This window comes from Schistocerca serialis, chromosome 5, assembly GCF_023864345.2.
Source record: "Schistocerca serialis cubense isolate TAMUIC-IGC-003099 chromosome 5, iqSchSeri2.2, whole genome shotgun sequence".
Classification (NCBI taxonomy): domain Eukaryota; kingdom Metazoa; phylum Arthropoda; class Insecta; order Orthoptera; family Acrididae; genus Schistocerca; species Schistocerca serialis.
In genome coordinates, this window is record NC_064642.1 from 372,462,217 (window position 1) to 372,483,222 (window position 21,006).

General features: G+C 40.7%; 1 protein-coding gene across 1 annotated transcript in view; it reads right to left on the reverse strand.

The window, feature by feature from the left end:
* Positions 1-21,006, reverse strand: part of LOC126481250 (uncharacterized) — a 143,884-nt gene that overhangs the window by 39,047 nt on the left and 83,831 nt on the right. The window contains exons 9-10 of the mRNA XM_050104865.1: positions 9,637-9,825; positions 6,125-6,304 (exon numbers count right to left, since the gene is read on the reverse strand). Coding sequence (XP_049960822.1) covers positions 6,125-6,304; positions 9,637-9,825 — 369 coding nt within the window. The remainder of the gene's footprint in view (positions 1-6,124; positions 6,305-9,636; positions 9,826-21,006) is intronic.

Here is a 21,006-nt window from a genome sequence, read left to right on the forward strand (position 1 = left end):
TGCCAGCTCTATTTTATATACTGACTCCGTTTTTACTTAATGTCTCTAAAGTCTACTGCCTTTTTCTTTCCTTCCTTGATTGAATTTTAAAATGTTTCCACTTTTATCTGCCTCCAGAAACCAAAATGCAGAACTCCAAAATTAATAGTGTGACATATTTCTCCAATTCAGTTTATGATATGGATTTTACATCTGTAGTAGGAGCAACTTTCTTTTTGTAATCTAAGGGTATTTTCTCCTTTTGAAAAAAGAGAAAAACACATAATGACTGCCAAGACATTACAGCTGTCGTATTTGATATCTTAAATATGCTGCAGCAGTATGGAACAGGAACACCAGACCTCAAGCAGTAAAAAAGAGTAACATGCCTGACACGTACAAATAAAAATAATCTGATGTTGAACCAACAACATTTGTCACTTTGACAAAAACGCGCGCGCGCGCGCCCACACACACACACACACACACACACACACACACACACACACACACACACACACACACACACACACGGTAATGTGATTTAACATACTGCAAGTAATGTTTTTATTCAACGGATGACAGTTCAATTTTAATGGTTATGTGAAGCCATGAGCATGACAATACCATGCCCAATGTTATTGAGCATGTGTTTTCAAAAGTGTAAGAGTTCACACTGCATTTAATATGATTTTGAAGCAAAATGCGTAATTTCTTTCACACATTTAGGGATAAGCAGAAAGTTTATATTTCCTAAGAGACGCCTATATAAGCAATTTGAACTATGCTTGTCTGTGCTTATTTATGTTTATTTTGCAAGAAATTGTTTTTGCTTACTTATTTTATCATTAGGGTTCCATGCCTCAATCTGTAAAATCTGAACTCTTAGAGGATTGCTTTGTTGTCTGCCTGTCTGTCTAACCCTTTTTCTCAAGAACAGTAGGCATATCTAATTCAAATTTATGTCACATATTAAGGCCCATGGTCCCTTGAAGGTGTAAAAATTTTAAGCTTCAAAGTCACTTAAGGATATGGACATTTATGCCATATTTTGATACTTGCAAACTCATTTATTGAAACCACTACATTCACTATACGTAGAAAGCATAATACACTAACACTACTAAGCACACATATAAAACTTAAGTTGTAGTTAAATTTTAGTTAATAAATAAAAAAATTTTTTTATTAAAGTTTCTCTCTCTGCACATATATACACTAAACTGCCCTGCTTGTTTCTTTTTGCATGTACAGGCTAACCTGAAGAACTACAGTAGAGACAAAATCGAACAATGTAAAGCTGGGGATAGACTAAAGACATTGTTATGGAAAGGACAGACTGCTATTTGCCATACAGTGAATATGTTGAATCAGACAGGCAAAACAAAAACACTCCTAAGCAAGCAAAATTTTGGCCAAAAGACCTTATTTTGAAGGAAGGAAAGAAAGACACACACGCAGACATGGTAAAGGAGAGAAGTAAAATGACTGTGGATGTGTTGGTAGAATGAAGGCTGTGTCATGCTAGAGTGGGAACAGGAAAGGGTATAAGTAGTTGAAGGGCAGTTACTAAGATTGGAAATTGGAGATCACATGGGAAGATACAGGTGTTAATTTTTTATGCACGTTGTACAAGATTGGAATAATAGAGAATTATTGTGAAGGTGATTCGATGAACCCTCTGCCAGGCACTTAAATGTGATTTGCAGAGTATCCATGTAGATGCAGATGGCCCAATCTTATGTCAACCTATTCACAGGCCATCTAGAGGAATCATCCTTAAACACCCAGGTTCCCAAACCCCTCATCTGGTTCAGATTCACTGATGGTATCTTCAAATCCTGGATCGAGGGTGAGGACCACGTACCCACATTCCTCCAGGGCCTCAACACATTCTCCCCCATTCACTTCATCTGGTCCTCCTGAACCCGACAAGCCACCTTCTTCATTGATGACCTCTAACTCAAAGATGGCTAGATCAGTATCCCCATCCATATCAAACCTACCAATTACCAGCAACACCTCCACTTCGACAGCTGCCACTCATTCAATACCATACAGCCTAGCCACTCATGGCCAACGCATCTGTAGTGACGAGCAGTCCCTCTCTAAACATATGAAGGGTCTCACTGAGGCCTTCACAGATTGAAATCACTGACCCAACTTTGTACAGAAACAGACCTCTCATGCCTTATTTCTACAGTCACTAACACCTCTGAAAGACTGAACATCCAGCCACAAAGGAGAATTTCCTTTGTGACTCAGTATCACCCACAACTGGAGCAAATGAATCACATCCGCCACCAGGGTTTTGACTACCTCTCATCATGCCCTAAAATGAAGAGTCACCTTCCCACCCCTCCCCCAGTGGTATTCCATCCCCTACCAAATCTACACAATATCATCATCCATCCCTCCCTACTCTACCCCTGCTCCGAACTCCTTGCCTCATAGCCCGTAACCCTTCAATAGACCTACATGCAAGACCTGTCCCATACACCCACTACCACCACCACCACCACCACCACCACCACCACCACCACCACCACATACTGCAGTCCTGTCACAAGCATCACCTATGCCAGTAAAGGGAGGGCTACCTCTGAAAGCAGTTGTGGTCTACAAGCTAAGCTGCAACCAGTGTGCTGTATTTTATGAGGGCACGACAACCAACAAGCTGTGTGTCAGCGTGAATAGACTGTAGCCAAGAAACAGCTGGACCACCCAGATGCTGAGCACATGACCCAACACAACATTCTTCACTTCAATGACTGCTTCACAGCCTGTGGCATCTGGATCCTTCCTAGAGACATAAGTCTTTCTGAACTGCGCAGGTGGGAAATCTCCCTGCAATATATCCTACATTTTTTGTAACCCCCCCCCCCCCCCAACGCCTCAATCTTCATTAGCCACTGTTCTTCACCCAGTAACACCTCTTCTCTTTCTCACTCCAGCACGACACAGCCATCATTAAACTGAAGCACCCACAGTCTTTGCTCCTCTTCTTTTCTGCGAGATTTTGATATGGTCTTTGAATTACTGGGACCAATATCTTGCCAGTATTGATATCAGCAAAAATCATTGAGATTCTCAATTTCCGGGATGGATGAACTATCTATATAGATAATTGAGTTTGTACAGAACCCCCAGTCTGTCAGTCTTGCTCACACTTTGCCAATTTTTTAAATTAAAACAGTGCATTTTATTGACAATTGAGATTTTAAAAGTACAAGTACATATTTCACTCCTAGCCATCATTTATCAATCAGTGATTTTTTTTGTTGCCTTATAAAAATTAACTTCAGACAACTGCAACAGAAAGCAATGCAAAGGTACAGCCAAGGCGTGAAATAATACTGCAAGGATAAAAACTTGCTGCGATTGGGCAAATGAGTTACCACTTCATCAGTTAGTTATTGCATCAGAGTGAGCCACACATGGACAGTGAATTACCACGTTCCAGGCTGCAATTTGTTGTGTAACGTCCATTAGTTTAAGTGTGCAAGATTGCTCACTGTTCTAATTAAGGAACACTACCCACAAAAGGGTCTCAAACGCCTTTCTTCCATGAATGCGTTAACAAATTTGAAAGAAAAATTTTCAGTGAAGACAGCAGTGGATTATTTTGTTTGGTGTGTGAAAAAGTGTGTTTCTGCGAAGAAAAAATATGACAATGTGCAGCACTTTAACATCACACGGCATAATGAGAGGTTTAAGAATAAATCAGATTTAAACCAGCAACTGAGTAAAAGCAGTGTTGGCAAACAATCGAGTTGTAGTGACATTTTTTAAAGGCCTGTGCTTGACATTAGTGGGTTCCAACATTCTGTTGTGGACACTGAATAATGTGCAGCTTCATATAGTGTCAGAAAAATAACACAAACAAAATGGTACCAGAAGACTCTACATTGTGCAAGAAATGTATGGCACAGTTTTTCAAGAAGTAATTTATAATAAAGGGTGTACATAACTTCCAGGAACACTTCCAATTATTTATTGCACAAGAACTAAACATTGTACAGACGTCATACATATTGCATTTTGAAGAGAAACCATGAACTTGTTTTTTACAAACATTCAATATGCAAACCATGAGTGACCCGGCAGACGTCAATATGGTAATCTAATTCTTGCCATACCCGTCGCAGCATGGCATTGTTGACTGTGGCAGTCGCTTGCTGTATTCTCTCCCAGAGCTCTGCAACATCATATGGTAGAGGGGGTGCATACACCAGACCTTAAATGTGTCCTCACAGAAAAATGTCACACGGAGTGAGATCTGGTGATTGGGGAGGCCATTAGGCCATTTCATGAAACAGCTGTTCCCTTTTGTAGCACGGCCAATCCATTGATGCCGCAGCCACCAGGTACCCACGAACTTCACGACTGCAGGACTTTCCACACTGTCATTGGAGCCATTTTGAGTTCACGGGCTGCATGACACACTGATTTCTTTGTACTCCTTATGAATGTCTCTCATATGCGCTCCACATTCACTTCGTTCACACGTTGACATCTGCTTCTCTTTGACAGGCACAAGCAACCCGTCTTAAAGAATTTGTTGTGTCAATGGTAAATGGCCTTCCTTGTTGGTGGCTTCTTACGGTACTTGCCTCTAAACATCCATTGAACAGCTGTAGCACACTTGCTTTTGTCAAACTCCAACACACAGAAAGCTCACTCCGCACCTGAACTCGCCATACTTGCGACTAGCGCTGACTATCAGCAAATTACCGAACTATGCTGTGGCAGTATACATGAAAAAGAACTTTCAGGGTTTCTCTTCAAAATGACATATATACGATATCTGTACAATGTTTGGTTCTTAAATAACTGAAAGTGTTTCCAGACTTTATGTAAACCCTGTATTTGCAATAGAATGAAGCATCAAAACACACAGATATCTACTGATGAAAGCCCCGATGCATCAGGGCAGTGCCTGTGTAATGCTCCACCTGGTCCAATGAAATCAGAGAGCAGATAATTTCTTCTGTATATACAAATACTGTGTTGAGTAAATCACTCCACTCTCACCAAATTTTTCAGTAACTTGTTAGCTTTCCTGTGGCCAGAAGGGGTATGGTATGACAGTTATTTCTCAGTGATTCTGCTCCATATATCATTAAAGCAGGAACTGGATTAAAAGGCCTTTACTCTAAATTAGTTCACCTCATCTGCCTTGTTCATGGGTTACATCGTGTCGTTAAAACTGTCAGACTCAGTATAACAACATGGATCATCTTGTTTCTAGTGTGAAGAAAGTGTTTGTCAAGTCACCAATTATAATTCACAAATTCTGTGAACTCTGTTCAAATTTGGCTTTATCTCCACAGTCAGTTTTAACTAGGTGGGGAATGTGGTTACAGGGTACATCATAGTATGACGAACATTTCAGTGCAGTGAAAAATGTTTTAAATACCCTAAATGCAGAAGGGGCAGTCAGTATTGCCACAGTCCACAAACGTTTTACTAAAATGGGCATACAAGGATAGATACAGTACATCCATAATAATTTTCTCCAAAATACCCGATGTTTTACAGCAGCTGGAAGCTTTAACTAATTCCCTGGAACATTCATCTTCTCTGATAGACAAAATTTTATTAACACTGTCGTCAGAAACTCGCGGGGTTGAAAAACTTGTGTTTGGGAAGCTGTGTCAAATTTTTAAATATCTTTCTGATGACCAAGCAAATACTGAAGAAGAATTCACCAAGGAAGAGCTCTGGCACTTTCCACATGCACCTGACATGCCATGTGACATCTAAAGAACGTGTTCACTGCACAAGCTGTTCTTCACTGAGACGCAGGAGTTTTGTTTTTACACATGAAAATCTCTGGAGGCTCTCTTTGTGTACTGTAACAGCCTTCAATAAGGTGAGAGGGCTATGAAACTTTCATAACTGCGTGTATTCACTTTTGTTTATTTCGAAGCTTTTTTACCATTGTTCTGCTGATTTGCTTGCTTACTTTACTATTTTATTGTGAATAGAAATCCAGGCTTTAATTATGATAACTCAAGATCTAATTTAATGGAAATATTCTTTTACAGTTTAGTGGTTTATGGATTTTCACCATACACCTCACCCCCTCCACGTGCACACACACATGCACATTTTCTACAGACAGTGGTAATTATTATTCTACCTGATAGCTTTCTTTCATTGCATTGGTTTCTTTCCCAAAACCTTTAAGCATGAGGTAGTAGTCTTTCATCATGCAGCAGATAGTCTTAAACATTATATAATGTCCTTCCATTTCATTCTGCTGCAGAGTGATTAACTTCTTCAGATGCCGTGACTTTATCTCTGCATTCTCTCTTTCAATCTGAAAAAAAGAAAAAGGAGTGATAAGAAAACACTACCAAGTTTTCCAACATGGTTAAGTGCTCATCTACCTGCTTTGTAAGTATAACCTCTTCCCAACATTCTTACCAAGGAAAATTAATGGTTGGAGTTACTAAGGTGAAGAGACTAATGCTACAAAAACATCAACCGATTCACTGGGTTTTATTATTTTTTTATGAATGAAGGAGGAACGAACAGAAGGAAAAACTTGAGGCAATAATCATCACCAACTATACAACAGATTGGACTAGAAAAATCTGCACTAGATGTAAGAATCAACAAAATGAAAAGTCCATATTGTCTGACCAAAAATATTTACAACAAGAAATGTATATCTAGAAAAATTAAACTAAAACACTACAACACAGTGGTATGACCAGAATGTTTATATGGATCTGAATGCCTAACAGTGAACTGTACGATAGACAAACTAGAGATACTGGAAAGAAGGATTTTAGAAAAAATTTGTTGTTGTTGTTGTCGTTGTCTTCAGCCCTGAGAATGGTTTGATGCAGCTCTCCATGCTACCCTATCCTGTGCAAGCTTCCTCATCTCCCAATACTTACTGCAACCTACATCCTTCTGAATCTGCTTAGTGTATTCATCTCTTGGTCCCCCTCTACAATTTTTGCCCTCCATTGCTAAATTTGTGATCCCTTGATGCCTCAGAACAAGTCCTACTAACCAGTCCCTTCTTTTTGTCAAGTTGTGCCACAAACTCCTCTTCTCCCCAATTCTATTCAATACCTCCTCATTAGTTATGTGATCTACCCATCTAATCTTCAGCATTCTTCTGTAGCACCACATTTCAAAAGCTTCTATGCTCTTCTTGTCCATACTACTTATCGTCCATGTTTCACTTCCATACATGGCTACACTCCATACAAATACTTTCAGAAACGACTTCCTGACACTTAAATCTATACTCTATGTTAACATATTTCTCTTCTTCAGAAATTCTTCCCATGCCATTGCCAGTCTACATTTTATATCCTCTCTACTTCGACCATCAGTTATTTTGCTCCCCAAATAGCAAAACTCCTTTACTACGTTAAGGGTCTCATTTCCTAATCTAATTCCCTCAGCAATGCGCCCAATTTAATTCGACTACATTCCATTATCCTCGTTTTGCTTTTGTTGATGTTCATCTTATATCCTCCTTTCAAGACACTGTCCATTCCGTTCAACTGCTCTTCCAAGCCCTTTGCTGTCTCTGACAGAATTACAATGTCATCGGCGAACCTCAAAATTTTTTTTTCTTCTCCATGGATTTTAATACCTACTCCAAATTTTTCTCTTGCTTCCTTTACTGCTTGCTCAATATACAGATCGAATAACATCGGGTAGAGGCTACAACCCTGTCTCACTCCCTTCCCAACCACTGCTTCCCTTTCATGCCCCTCGACTCATAACTGCATCTCGATTCTGTACAAATTGTAAATAGCCTATCGTTCCCTGTATTTTACCCCTGCCACCTTCAGAATTTGAAAGAGAGTATTCCAATCAACATTGTCAAAAGCTTTCTCTAAGTCTACAAATGCTAGAAACATAGGTTTGCCTTTCCTTAATCTCTCTTCTAAGATAAGTCGTACGGTCAGTATTGCCTCACGTGTTCCAATATTTCTACGGAATCCAAACTGATCTTCCCCAAGGTCGGCTTCCACCAGTTTTTCCATTCGTCTGTAAAGAATTTGTGCTAGTATTTTGCAGCTCTGACTTATTAAACTGATAGTTCGGTAACTTTCACATCTGTCAACACCTGCTTTCTTTGCGATTGGAATTATTATATTCTTCTTGAAGTCTGAGGGTATTTCACCTGTCTCATACATCTTGCTCACCAGATGGTAAAGTTTTCTCAGGACTGGTTCTCCCAAGGCCATCAGTAGTTCTAATGGAATGCTGTCTACTCCCGGAGCCTTGTTTCGATTCAGGTCTTTCAGTGCTCTGTCAAACTCTTCACGCAGTATCTTATCTCCCATTTCATCTTCATCTACATCCTCTTCCATTTCCATAATATTGTCCTCCAGTACATCGCCCTTCTATAGACCCTCTATATACTCGTTCCACCTTTGTGCTTTCCCTTCTTTGCTTAGAACTGGGTTTCCATCTGAGCTCTTGATATTCATACAAGTGGTTCTCTTTTCTCCGAAGGTCTCTTTAATTTTCCTGTAGGCAGTATCTATCTTACACCTTGTGAGATAAGCCTCTACATCCTTACATTTGTCCTCTAGCCATCCCTGCTTAGCCATTTTGCACTTCCTGTCGATCTCATTTTTGAGACGTTTGTATTCCTTTTTGCCTGCTTCATTTACTGCATTTTTATATTTTCTCCTTTCATCAATTAAATTCAATATTTCTTCTGTTATCCAAGGATTTCTACTGGCCCTCATCTTTTTACCTACTTGATCCTCTGCTGCCTTCACTACTTCATCCCTCAAAGCTACCCATTCTTCTTCTACTGTATTTCTTTCCCCCATTCCTGTCATTTGTTCCCTTACACTCTCCCTGAAACTCTGGATAACCTCTGGTTCTTTCAGTTTATCCAGGCCCCAGCTCCTTAAATTCCTTTAGAAAAATAATGGGTACAATAAAAACTGCAAATGGTTGGAAAATAAGAAGTAATGAGAAGATCTACAAAAACATGGAGAAAATATCTGAAGTAATGGCCAAACGAATATTAACATTTTTCGGACACCTCTACCGAACGGACGGAAATAGACTAACAAAACAAATACACCTATATTTCTGGAAGAAGAAATCTACAATGGCATGGATTACAGAAGTAAGGAAAGATCTAGAAAGAAACAACTTCAAATGATCAGAAATAGCAGAAAGAAACCACTTTAAAAATAAAATACTAAATTTGGAAGGCTTTCAAAGCAGAAGAAATAAATCGGAAACAACATGGACAGAAGAAAGGATGAGGCTTCATGGGGAGAAAAATGAGGGAATACTGGAAAAACAGGAAACAACAACAACATCAAAGGAAGAAGAGGAACTGAAGTTGGCAACATGATCCTAGTTGGTCAATACAATTGTAAAAAAAATTACCAACACATCTGATCGAAAAAAGTCTACGTGCTTTTTTATAAGGGGCGGGAGGGGGGGGTGGGGGGGTGGGGGGGGTGGGGGGGGGAGAGGGGAGAACACTTCCTAGGATTTTACTACTGCACTGTCATCATATATCTATGTTGTTACAGTGGAAAGTTTCTGTGATTAATAAACTAGTTCAGTTTTAAAGAATATATAACAGTGCTACATGTCCAAAAATAAATTTGTTAGATGGCTAGTAGAAAACTGCAGTTTCCCTACCATTAAGTCATTTACTAGTATTTCCTCTTTTAAAAATTCAGAAAAACCAGCTTCCTCTATTAACTTCATTGTTGAATCTATTTCTCCTCTGTGTTTTTTTTCCTGATTTTGAACAGTTTGGAGTACAGACGCGTAACTTTCTTCTCTTGCTCTGTACTGCTTCTGAGACATTTCAATCCGGTTCACAGCCTGCAATTTAATATAGATATGACATTTAGTTATGTATAATAGTAAGTGAACAGTAAATGTCCTTATGGTAATTTTAATTGTAATACACTATATGGCATGTTTACAGCAACAGAACAATCAATCCCAATTTTTTTGTTGAATTATTTTCACAATATACAGCTTTGTTTAGGTACAAATGTTGGGGCACACAGTGAACTGGATTACCAAGAATTAAAGATAACATTCTTGAATTTCAATTTTGCAAATGTTCTACATGCTATAAATTCATAATTAACTACTGAAATCAAACAAGAATGGAGATTAAAATAGTATTACGGCACCTTTAGGTTATCTTACACTTGTGATTTTACACGGAATGAGTGCACAAATATAATATAATTGTTTCCAGAAGAATTTTGTATCCTTTATTGTGTTGGCATTTCAATGGTATAAGATGAAATTTGCACAAGATCCTGTCTTAAAACAATCCAGGAATACTTGATAATGTTCAAGGAATACTGTGGAGCAGAACAGAATGAGCATTGGAGCTAATCCACACTTTTCAGACACCAACCTTGAACACAGCAAATTGCATGACAGGAACATCCATCCAGGAAGACAGGATTCTTATGAACAGTTATTTGTATAAAGGGATGAAATTTTGTGACTCAACACAAGACTTTGTCGTAAATGTTTCTTTGATAATAACTACAAATTTAGTGGAGTACCATTTAATCATGGCCTACATCATCATAAAAACTGCACCACTACTAACAGGCATCCAATGTTTAAGCTTCTTTGGATACGCACTACGCATAAATTTAAGGTAAAGTGCACTTCAACTTATTACACTCTTAAAATTACTGCTGGAAAATTTTGCTACTTGCATTCTGTTGCCATATTGCTTGAAATGATAACAGATAAAGGGAGTGTGAGTTGGCCACAGATTTTTATGGTATGCACAGATCTAACTTCTTGTATAATTACGGTTTTAAATATGCTCATCAAATTTTGATACTGTAGGCAACCGCTGACCATAAAAAATTGAAAAGTGAAAATGCAAGTAGTACATCATTTATGGTCTATTTTAAGTGAAATTTATCCAGTAGCCATTGCCCTCACATCTAAGATGTTTGTGAAAATTTGGCGTAAGAAATTACATAATGAAAGAGTGTTAACAACACTTCCAGACTGTTTCGATTCAAACTACTGTTAGGAGGCAATTTAGAAATTTGTGTCATTTTCAAAAACTGGCATTGATAGACAATGTGACTTATAAGTTTGCAACCTTAGTAACGTTTTTATTTATGAATAAGTTTTATTCAGTTTGGTGTCACTGAAGAGCTGAAGGGAATATATAAAAAGGAAGGAAGGAAAGAAAGAAAGAAAGAAAGAAAGAAAGAAAGAAAGAAAGGTGGAATTATGCTTACAAATATTTACAAATCATAGTGCAAGTCATTTCTGAATACTTTTATGAATATTTTAGAATTTCTTTCCCACCAAAATTACAAGTTTCATCACCTTAATTTTTGTAATTCTAGCACCTGAAGAAGACAGCGAGGCATGCTGTTGACATATCGTGCAAGAACGATGCGAATATCCAGCTGGATTCCCGAATATCCAAGATGTCACCTTAATTCTTGTTTAACATAATGCCTACTATCATACTTTTCAACAGAAAAATGTTAGAGAGTGTTTTTTGTTTCTAGACAGATCTCATACTTTTTTAAAAATAAAGCTCTAACAAATGTTGCTTCAAATGGCTAAACAACAATACATGGAACAACGATGAACTTGACAGGTCTTTAATTGTTTTTACTCTGGGCATGCTACACGGATATTTATATTACTACAAATTTAAATTTTATTATTTCCCTAACTTAAGGGTTAGGGCTCACATAAAGGTGTCATTAACTTTTTTTTGTTTTCCTTACAGAATCTTCATTATCCACCTTTACCTGATTACAATGCGAGAAAAAAGTTTAAATTTTACAGACCTTTTCTGCAACATACACACATTATTTTGAGGGTTGCCACGACTATCCCCAAGTGAAATTCCCTGATATTTCCCGGTATTCCAGACAAGTTTTACCATTTTTCACTGACAAATTTTGATATCTCAAGGCTAAGTGAAGACATAAGTTGACAAAAAATGTAACAACTTCTGTATCTCATCCCCATTTTGTTTTATAGCGGAAAAGCGACTAGGGTCATACACACCCATTCAAAACTGTGAAACACGAAGACAAAGAGAGGAATTAAAAATGGCTACAAGTCAATCCCCAATGATGGAAGAGAAGACAGCTAAAAACAGGGATGTGGAGAAAGGTCTATAAAATATCTAGTACAGAAATGGAGGTCTAGAACTAAAAATTAAATAGCCTTCACCATGTTACGACTGATAAAACATAGTCGACAGCCCAGGTTTATTCACTAGGATGGCCAATAACTCAGACGGCAAACCCAAATGGGGATGTAAAAATAGGGGGCATTCCATCAGGAAATGGTCGACAGTTAATAGTTGGGCGCAATGTGCACGAAGTGATGGGGGAGTACCACTTGCATGGTGATGACTAAAAATGCAGTGCCTAATACGCAACCTAGTTAAAATGACCTCCTCACGGTGGGAGGGCCGAGAGGAGGTTGTCAAGCTGCTGGAAGAGGCTTCATAACCCAGAGCTTATTCCCATGATGGGAGGACCAGTTGTGATGCCAAAGCGACACTACTTCCTGACAGACGGCAACACAGAGACCATCAGAGGGAATGTAAGAACTAACGGGCTGAAGTACAACGACTGCAGCCTGGGCAGCAGCATCAGTAGCCTTGTTTCCTGTCAGACTGACATGACCAGGAACCAACATAAATATCACAGTGGTTCCATCAAGGGTGAGTAAGTGAAAGCTTTCCTGGACCCGCTGCACTAAGTGATGGACGGTGCATAGTGCACAGAGACTTTGAAGGGTGCTGAGAGAGAGACAGTGAGCAGATGACACAATGGAAAAGCCTGTGTCGCCGGGTGTACTCTGTCACCTGACACAGCTTGAAGAGCTCTGCTGTAAATACTGAGCAGTACTGGAAGCCAAAACTGAAAAATGTCGGAGCCAACGAAGAAGGCACACCTGACACCAAGGTCAGTCCAAGAGCCATCAGAGTACACAAAGGTACTATCACGAAATTCCATGCGAAGGTCGTGAAACTGAAGGCGATAGAACGAGGCTGGTGTAGTGTCCTTAGGTAGCAAATGAAGGCCAAGGTGAACACGGGCCGCCACATGAAGCCAAGGCGGTGAAGGGTTCCCACACTCCGGGAAAGTCACAGGGAGCATGAATTTAATATGCTGGAGCAAGAGCTGGAAGCAAACCCGAGGAGGTAACAGAGAGAAGAGGGATGCACCCCATACCGGTGATCAAAGGAGTCATCAAAAGAGGCTGCATAGGATGGGTGGCCACACATGGCAGACAAACAGCATACATCCCTGCTGGTGAGAAAGTCACGGTGATATGACAGCAGTAGTTCAGCAGCTTCTGCATACAGACTCTCAACGGGGCTAGTGTAAAAAGACACCAGTGGCCAAATGTAGGCCACGGTGGTGGATACTAGAGAGACGGCTAAGAGGTAAGAGGAATGGACGTGCAGATGCGTAAACAAAGCACATATAGTCTATTTTCAAACGGACAAGGGACCAGTACAAACAGAGGAGGGTGGTTTGATCTGCACCCCATTAAGTACCATTGAGGACATGGGGGACATTGAGGGACCGCTTACGGTGGGCTGCCAGGTAAGACATATGGGAGGACCAAGAGTGTTTCCTATTGAGCAGGAGCCCCAGGAATTTTGTAGTTTCAATGAATGGAAGAGCAACAGGCCCAAGATGCATGAATGATGGGAGAAACAAATTGCGCTGGTTTAGTCAGTAGAAAAACGAAAGCCATTATCAATGTTCGATGAGTGAAGAACCTTGAGACATCACTGAAGATGCTGCTCAATGCAATAAGCCCGTGAAGAACTACAATAAATGACAAAATCATCAATGAAATGGGATCCGGAGATGCCCAATGGGAGGCGGGCCATTTTAGGGTTAATGGCGATATCCAAGAGGATGACTATCAGGACGGAACTGCGAGGCACAACGTTTTCTTGGATAAAGGTGTCCAACAAGGCAGAACCCATACATACTTTGAAAACTCTGTCCTTTAAAATTCCTAAAGGGAACAGGGCAGGCATCCACGGTAGCTCCATGGGTAGAGTGTGTGGAAGGTACCAGTTCCTCAGCAGGTGTCTTAGGCTTTCTCCAAATCAAAAATCACGGACACAGTCTGGGATTTCCGTAGAAAACCATTCATGCCATGGGTGGACAAAGTCACGAGATGGTCAACTGCAAAACAGTGCACTCTAAATCTACACTGTGAAGTGGTTAGTAAACTACAAGATTTGAGCCACCATACCAGTCGGGCATGAGTCATACGTTCCATCATCTTCCAAACACAGCTGGTGAGAGAGATATGGTTGCTAGAAGGAAGGTGTTTGTCCTTACCAGGCTTAGATAAGGGTATGACAATGGCTTCGTGCCAGCATCTGGAAACGTGCCCTCTGCCCAGATGTGATGGTACACATTAAGCAGAAAGTACTTGCCCACAAGAGAAAAGTGCAACATCTGAATGCGAACAGTGTCTGGCCCTGGGCGGAGGATCAGGATGAAGTGAGAGCATGATCTAGCACCCTCATAGTGAAGGCACCAATGTAGCACTCAGATTCTGAGAACAGAAGGGTATCGCCTGAGCCACCTCCACTCATTTGCAATGGAGGAAAGCAGGGTGATAGTGGAAGGATCTCAATATTTCCGCAAAATGGCAGCCCAAGGTGTTGGGAGACAGCTATAGGGTCAACGATGACACTGTCTGCTACTATCAGGCCGGAAATTGGGGAATGGATCTTGGTCCCAGAGAGTCGTTGGGAGAGGAGGAGGGGGAGGAACTGTTAAAAGAACTAGTGAATGAAATCCAGCTACCGTTTTTGTAATCCCGAAGAACGTGACTACACTGTTCACGCATCTGTTTATAATGAATGCATTTTGCCATTGTAGGATGACAGTTAAAAATGCAGAGAGCACTTCTCTGCGCACGAATTGCATCGTGCACTCCTCAGTCCACCAAGGGACAGGGACACAGCGTGATAAAGAGGAAGAGCAAGGAATGGAACGTTCGGCAGCGGTAAGGATAACATTTGTACGGTATTCTACCTGGCCATCACAACTGGGGAAATCATGTTCACCAAAGTTCGCCAGGGAGAAGTAAAGCCTCCACTCAGCCTTAATAAGCTGCCATTTGGGTGTGCATGGAGGTGGGGTAAAGTCAGCAAATGGATAGCACATGGGAAATGGTCGCTCGAGTAAGTGTCAGGAAGAATGGACCATGTAAGACAATGGGCAAGATGTGCAGTGCATAAGGATAGGTCCAAATGGGAATACGTGTGCAAGGAGTCTGAAAGGAATGTGGGTGCTCCTATGTTAAGGCAGGAAAGGTTGAGTTGATTAAAAAAAGTCAGCCACGAAGGCACCTCTCCAACAGGTTCTGGGAGAACCCCAAATGGGATGATGAGCATTAAAGTCACCGAGCAGCAGAAATGGTTGAGGTAGCTGCCCAGTAAGCTGGAGGAAGGTAGTTCTGGCGACATCGAATAATGGAGGGATGTAAATGGTACAAAGGGAAAAGGTCAAATGAGGAAGGAAAAGGCGAGCTGCAACAGCTTGAAGACAGGTATCAGGGAGATGGGTTGACTATTTACATCATCCCGTTTGAGCAGCATGACTCCCCATGTGATGGAATGCCGATCTCGGGCGGAAGGTCAAAATGGACCAGGAAGAAATGCAAAAGCTGAAAGTGGTAGTAAGGATGCAATTTTGTCTCCTGAAGGCAGAGTACAAGTGGACACTGCAATTCTAAAAGACGCCATTAATCCTCTTTGTTGGATCGAAGGCCGCGAATGTTCTGTTGGAGGAGACTCATTACAAGGAAAAAATGAAGGTTTGTCATCTCGGCAGCTACCGAGTGAAAGTCTGCAAAGACTCGCTGCTACAGGCAACAGAGACACGAGGATCCTGCTCCATGAGGTCCACAGAAGTGTCAGCCTCCTTCTGCTGTAGGGCAGCAGAGTCCAATACAGAAAAATGGTTGGTGGTGTGCACCAGCAACACAAAGGCCGGCCAGGTGAAGGTATCATGTGGCGACACTGTCAAAGAGGATTTTCAAGTCAGCGAAGGAGAAGACTGTTTGCCTTTGTTAGACTTCTTCGAGCCTTTCAAATTAGTGGAGGAGGACTCCGGTGTTGGTTGGCTGGAGGGACATAGGAAGTCTTCATGGGATTATTCCTTCAGTCCTTTCCAGCCTACCGGTTGTGTAGGTAGTGACTTTGCCCCGTGAGGCGAGAGAGTGATGGCTTGTTGCACAGCTGGATGTGGTGACTGTTATGCTACCACAACACTGGGCGATTTCCCAACCTTAGAGCTGAATTTGAGGTCGCGTGTCTGTGTGGCCTTGTCCATCACGGAGCGAGATGTAACAAGAACAGTACTACAAGTGCCAGATAGTAGAATGCAGGGTTTGCGACTAGCCAATACCTTGCGAATGAGCGAGTAAGGAAATTTTTCCTTTACCTGGATCACCTGGACTTCCCACTCATCGAGATACACAGGACAATCTCAAGAGGAGGTGGTACGGTCGCCATTACAGTTGATACAGGAGGAAGGAGGCGGACAAGTATACCCCTACCACAGGTTACACATTTGGCCGGGTGTCGACAAGACATTTGAGTGTGGTTTAAACGATGAAATTTGTAGCAGCACATCATGTTCAGAATGTACAGTCGGACGGTGAGAACCTCACAGCCTGCTTTGATCTAGGAAGGAAGCACCTCTCTATCAGAAGAGAGAAAAAGGAGAGTGTGTGGGCACTACGAAGGCACCTACATTTTTCATCACCCAATGGACGGCAATGACACCCTGATCAGAGGGGTATGTTTGGATTTCGGCCTCAATCAGACCATCGAGCAGCTCCCACGGGAAGAATTCAGAGTTCTGTGGGTCTTGACACGAACAGGATAGCTATAGACAAGTGAAGTGGCAAGCAGTTGCTGTACTTGAGAATCAGAAGTAGATTCCAAAAGCAAGGTGCCATTCCATAAACAAGAGCAGGATTTCACAGAGCCGACAACTGCATCAACACCTTTCTGAATAATAAACAGATTTACCGTTGCCAAGGACTGACTCTTCAGTACGTGAAACCACGAGGAACCGTGATGCAGCTGGGAGGGTCTTTGAATCGTTAGCCTCATTCTGTTTGCGTTTTGGAAACAGCTGATTGTGAAGACGATTGGCTCATTACGAGAAAATCTCCAATGATTGCCAGCATCTCTGATGGCGCACTCCTTCCAACTGGGGGCCCCTTGACAATGGGATGGACCCCCTTGTATCACATTTAACACCTCAGGTTACACCTCCCGAACACCTGACAGAGTAACCAATCAGCAACTTGGAGAGGAAGCAGCTCAGGCAATCACCCCTCCCTGGGCCTGGCCTGTACTGTCAACCTGTGGCTGGGAATTATGTATTACCCAGTCACCTGTTACACGTCAGACACTTGGACCAGCCTTCAGGAGCACACAGGGAGGAAGAAAAAGAGGAGCCTCAAACACCAAAGTGGAGGAAAGATAGGAGAAGGTGAATGGAGACAGGAATGAAAAACAGAGGTGTGACAGTTCTTATGTCAGCTACAGACAGTGCGGAACATTCAAAAAACACCCCAGACATGTTCCCCAAGGGAGGGGAAAAAGAATAGCAAGAGGATAGACATGCAGCACAGAAAGGAAAAGACGTTGCTAAGGCTGGGGTCACGTAGTAGATTTCACCCCCATGTGAGCAAAAATATTAAGTACTAACCTCAACATCTTTTGTAGTTAACTGTTTTTAGATGGAGAAAGCAAGGGAAACGGTATGTGTGTTCCATTAAGGCCACTGTTATTTTATTTCAATAAAACTAAATGCATTTGTGACAAAAATATGCGTTTCCTTGGAGTCTGAAAACAGATTTAAAATACCTTCACTGATTTCAGAAATAACATCAGAAAAAAGTAGGCCTCTTGAAGGAAGTGTATAAGGCAGGGAAGAGTTGTGCAAACCAACACTATATGTGACCACCAATAAAATGTTGTTCTACTATGTTCGTTATTGTCAGTTATTAGTCACTGTGTTATATCTATTATTTTTACAGTTTTTGTGGGATTTTTCTTTTCAGACATATCAGTGCATGGTGTACAAGCTGCCAGTGACTGACACACAGTTATCTTCTTATCGTCGATACTTTCTAATGTATAAATTATGGTCCAAGTGCCAAAATTTACTAGAATAAATAAAATGTCTACAAAACGCCAAACTCTACAATGTACTTGATGTGAGACAGTTGCAGTTCCTGAAACTCATCAACCATGGCCTCTGGCCTGCCAAGGAGCACTGCAGTCTTGGTTCCTTGAAGAAACCACAAAAATCCGCCAATTTGAGGTAATTTCCCGACTTGATAGACCACAAGTGTCCCATATCAAACTGTTCGTCTCAACCTGCTACCTCAAACTGACCTACAAAAACTACGTAAGCTACAGCGCGTGCGCATCGAGCGAGTTTTTCCAACATTCTTGTGCTCTCTTCACACAAACCATTAGATCTAGAGAAAAAAATGAATACGGCCTTTTTTTGTAGAAAATTTAATATAGTTTAATTTTGTGCTGTAACACATTTTCGCTGGAGGGTACGGTTTTCGAGTTATTCAAGAAAAATGTACAAAAGTGATATTATGTGTGTTCTATCTCTGAAACCATTTGGAATAGGGCATACATCCATATGAAGCTTTTTGTCCAGAATCACTAATACTATCACCTCTCAAAGTATGTACCTTTCCTACTGACTCACCCTGTATATTGCAAGGCAGCTCATTCCACCTGCCCGAGTTAAATATTTATTCCTTGACTTAGCGTTGCCCCATGGCAAGCGAAGTAATGTAAAAAAATTGGTATCTGACTGGGCTTTGTTGCGAGACAGGATAACGAAAGGACGCGTAGGAAGTGTGTGCAATGAAATAGTCATTGTTTGCCACCATATTGTATAATTTGTGTTTTTTGAGATTAACAAGTGCTATGTAACGTTAATGTGGAGTTTAATGACAGCCATAATACAGTCTGGCGCACTTAAAAGGTAATTTCAAGTATTTATTTTAGATCAAAAGATTCTGTGATGAACTGTAATATACGACAAGCTCGTATAGGACTTCGAACATTTGGTGCTCGATGTTTGCTGTAGAACCTGCTTCAATAGCACAGTCAAAAACATAGACAAAGTTTTCTCTGCTAAAACAAACTCATTTCACTTGCAGACAATACTCGAATGACCAAATGCAAATGGCAGTATCCCAATTCAAGAAGAACCTACAGAAGTTTTCTTTCTCTTACATTTCAAGCATTTTACAGGCAACTGTCAGAGTCGGCTGCTGCTTCTACACCATGAGAGTAAGTTGTCTACATGTATGAAATTACGTGTGTTGTGGGAGTAGTCAACACCACTATGGAAATTTATATTGTCCTTCATATACAAACAGATACACTACACACACTAGTTCAATAACGAGTTTAATATTACCAGCTTAAAAGCATTAATTTCTTCTTTTGAGCCACAATATTATAAAAATGGCTAAAACATGACAGGAGCTAGGAGGAGTGAAACGTAGACGCTGTCTAGTATTTCATGACCAAAACCAAATTAACACACGATCATTCAGTTATATGTATTTATTGTACATACTGCAATTTGTTTTGATAAATGTGTATTTTATGTTATGTATATGTACTGACATTGTGCTTTATGTAGCATGACAATACGGGTCCATCACATATGAACTTCATGAGGTTCTACTCTGCAATAAAGGCAAGCACAAGAATGACATGCTAACTCATTGCACACATTAATCGAGTCTTTGTTGATAACGACTGGGTTAGGAATATTTGTAGATTTAGTTATTATACGTTTTAGTATATGCAGAGTGATTTGTGTTTTTTTGTTGATTTGTAAAACTGAATTGTGTCCAGAGTAAAGTAATTAAAAGAATATTGAGCAACTGAATTCTTATGATTAAAACCAGATCACAATTTAAAATGCAGAGGGAACAGGAAGCGAATGTGCAGCCCAGCGGTGATTAACAAAACCTAGAGCTCTTAAATCAAATTAAACTTTTGATGAATACTGTAGCTAGTTCAGCTTCAGAACAGTCTCACATGTCAGCTATTCAAATGACTGCTATGCAAGTGAATATTTCAACAGATGAGAATTTAGCTTTGGAACAGTCCAACATGTCTGCTACTCAGAAGAAACTGTTAGCTGAGCAAGCGAATATGTCTGCTGCTCAAGTGAATATATCAGCTGAGCAGGCGGGTACTTCTGCAAATGCAATAGCCATAGCTACAGAACAGGCAAATATAGTGGCTAAAGTAACAAATCTGACCAGTATTGAGCAATTTAGATACAGAATAGGCAGAGTTAACTGAGAAAGTAAAAGGTATAACCAATAAAGTGAACGAACTGCCCATAAGGGAAGATTCTGTTAAAAGTATTAGCTGACGTGAGTGCTTTGACAAATGAAGAGACAGAAATCAGGAAAAAAATAAACAACATGAAGCAAACCCACAAACAATTTCTCATCAAAATAAACAAGTGAAATTGAAACCATGCAGGGGAGAGAACAAACGGTAGGAGTAGAGGTACAAAACCTGGCCTTTAAGAGTGAAGGAAAGCATCTGGATGTCAAGTGTGAATGGAACAAAAGTTCCAAGATAAACCCAGCAGTTTAATCAATGATTAGACTACTGTGTGGTGGATAAGGAACAGCAAGTGATATTGTCTGTTAAGAAAGGTATCAAGGAGGCGGTAGAGAATATAGTGAGTGAAGGCCTACCTTTACCTCGCCAAACAGATCAAAAGTTAAAGGAAGTTCACAAGCACATAGGAACCGAGTTCCAAAGATGGAACGGAGAAGTTACACAGAATTTTTAAACGTGCAGTCAAAGGATAGAAGAACTGCGGGCGGTGGCTACAGAAGAAAGGAAGCCAGCCCAGAGTGGAGATCTAGAGGTAGAAATCAGGGCTCAATGTATAATTATAAGGTTGA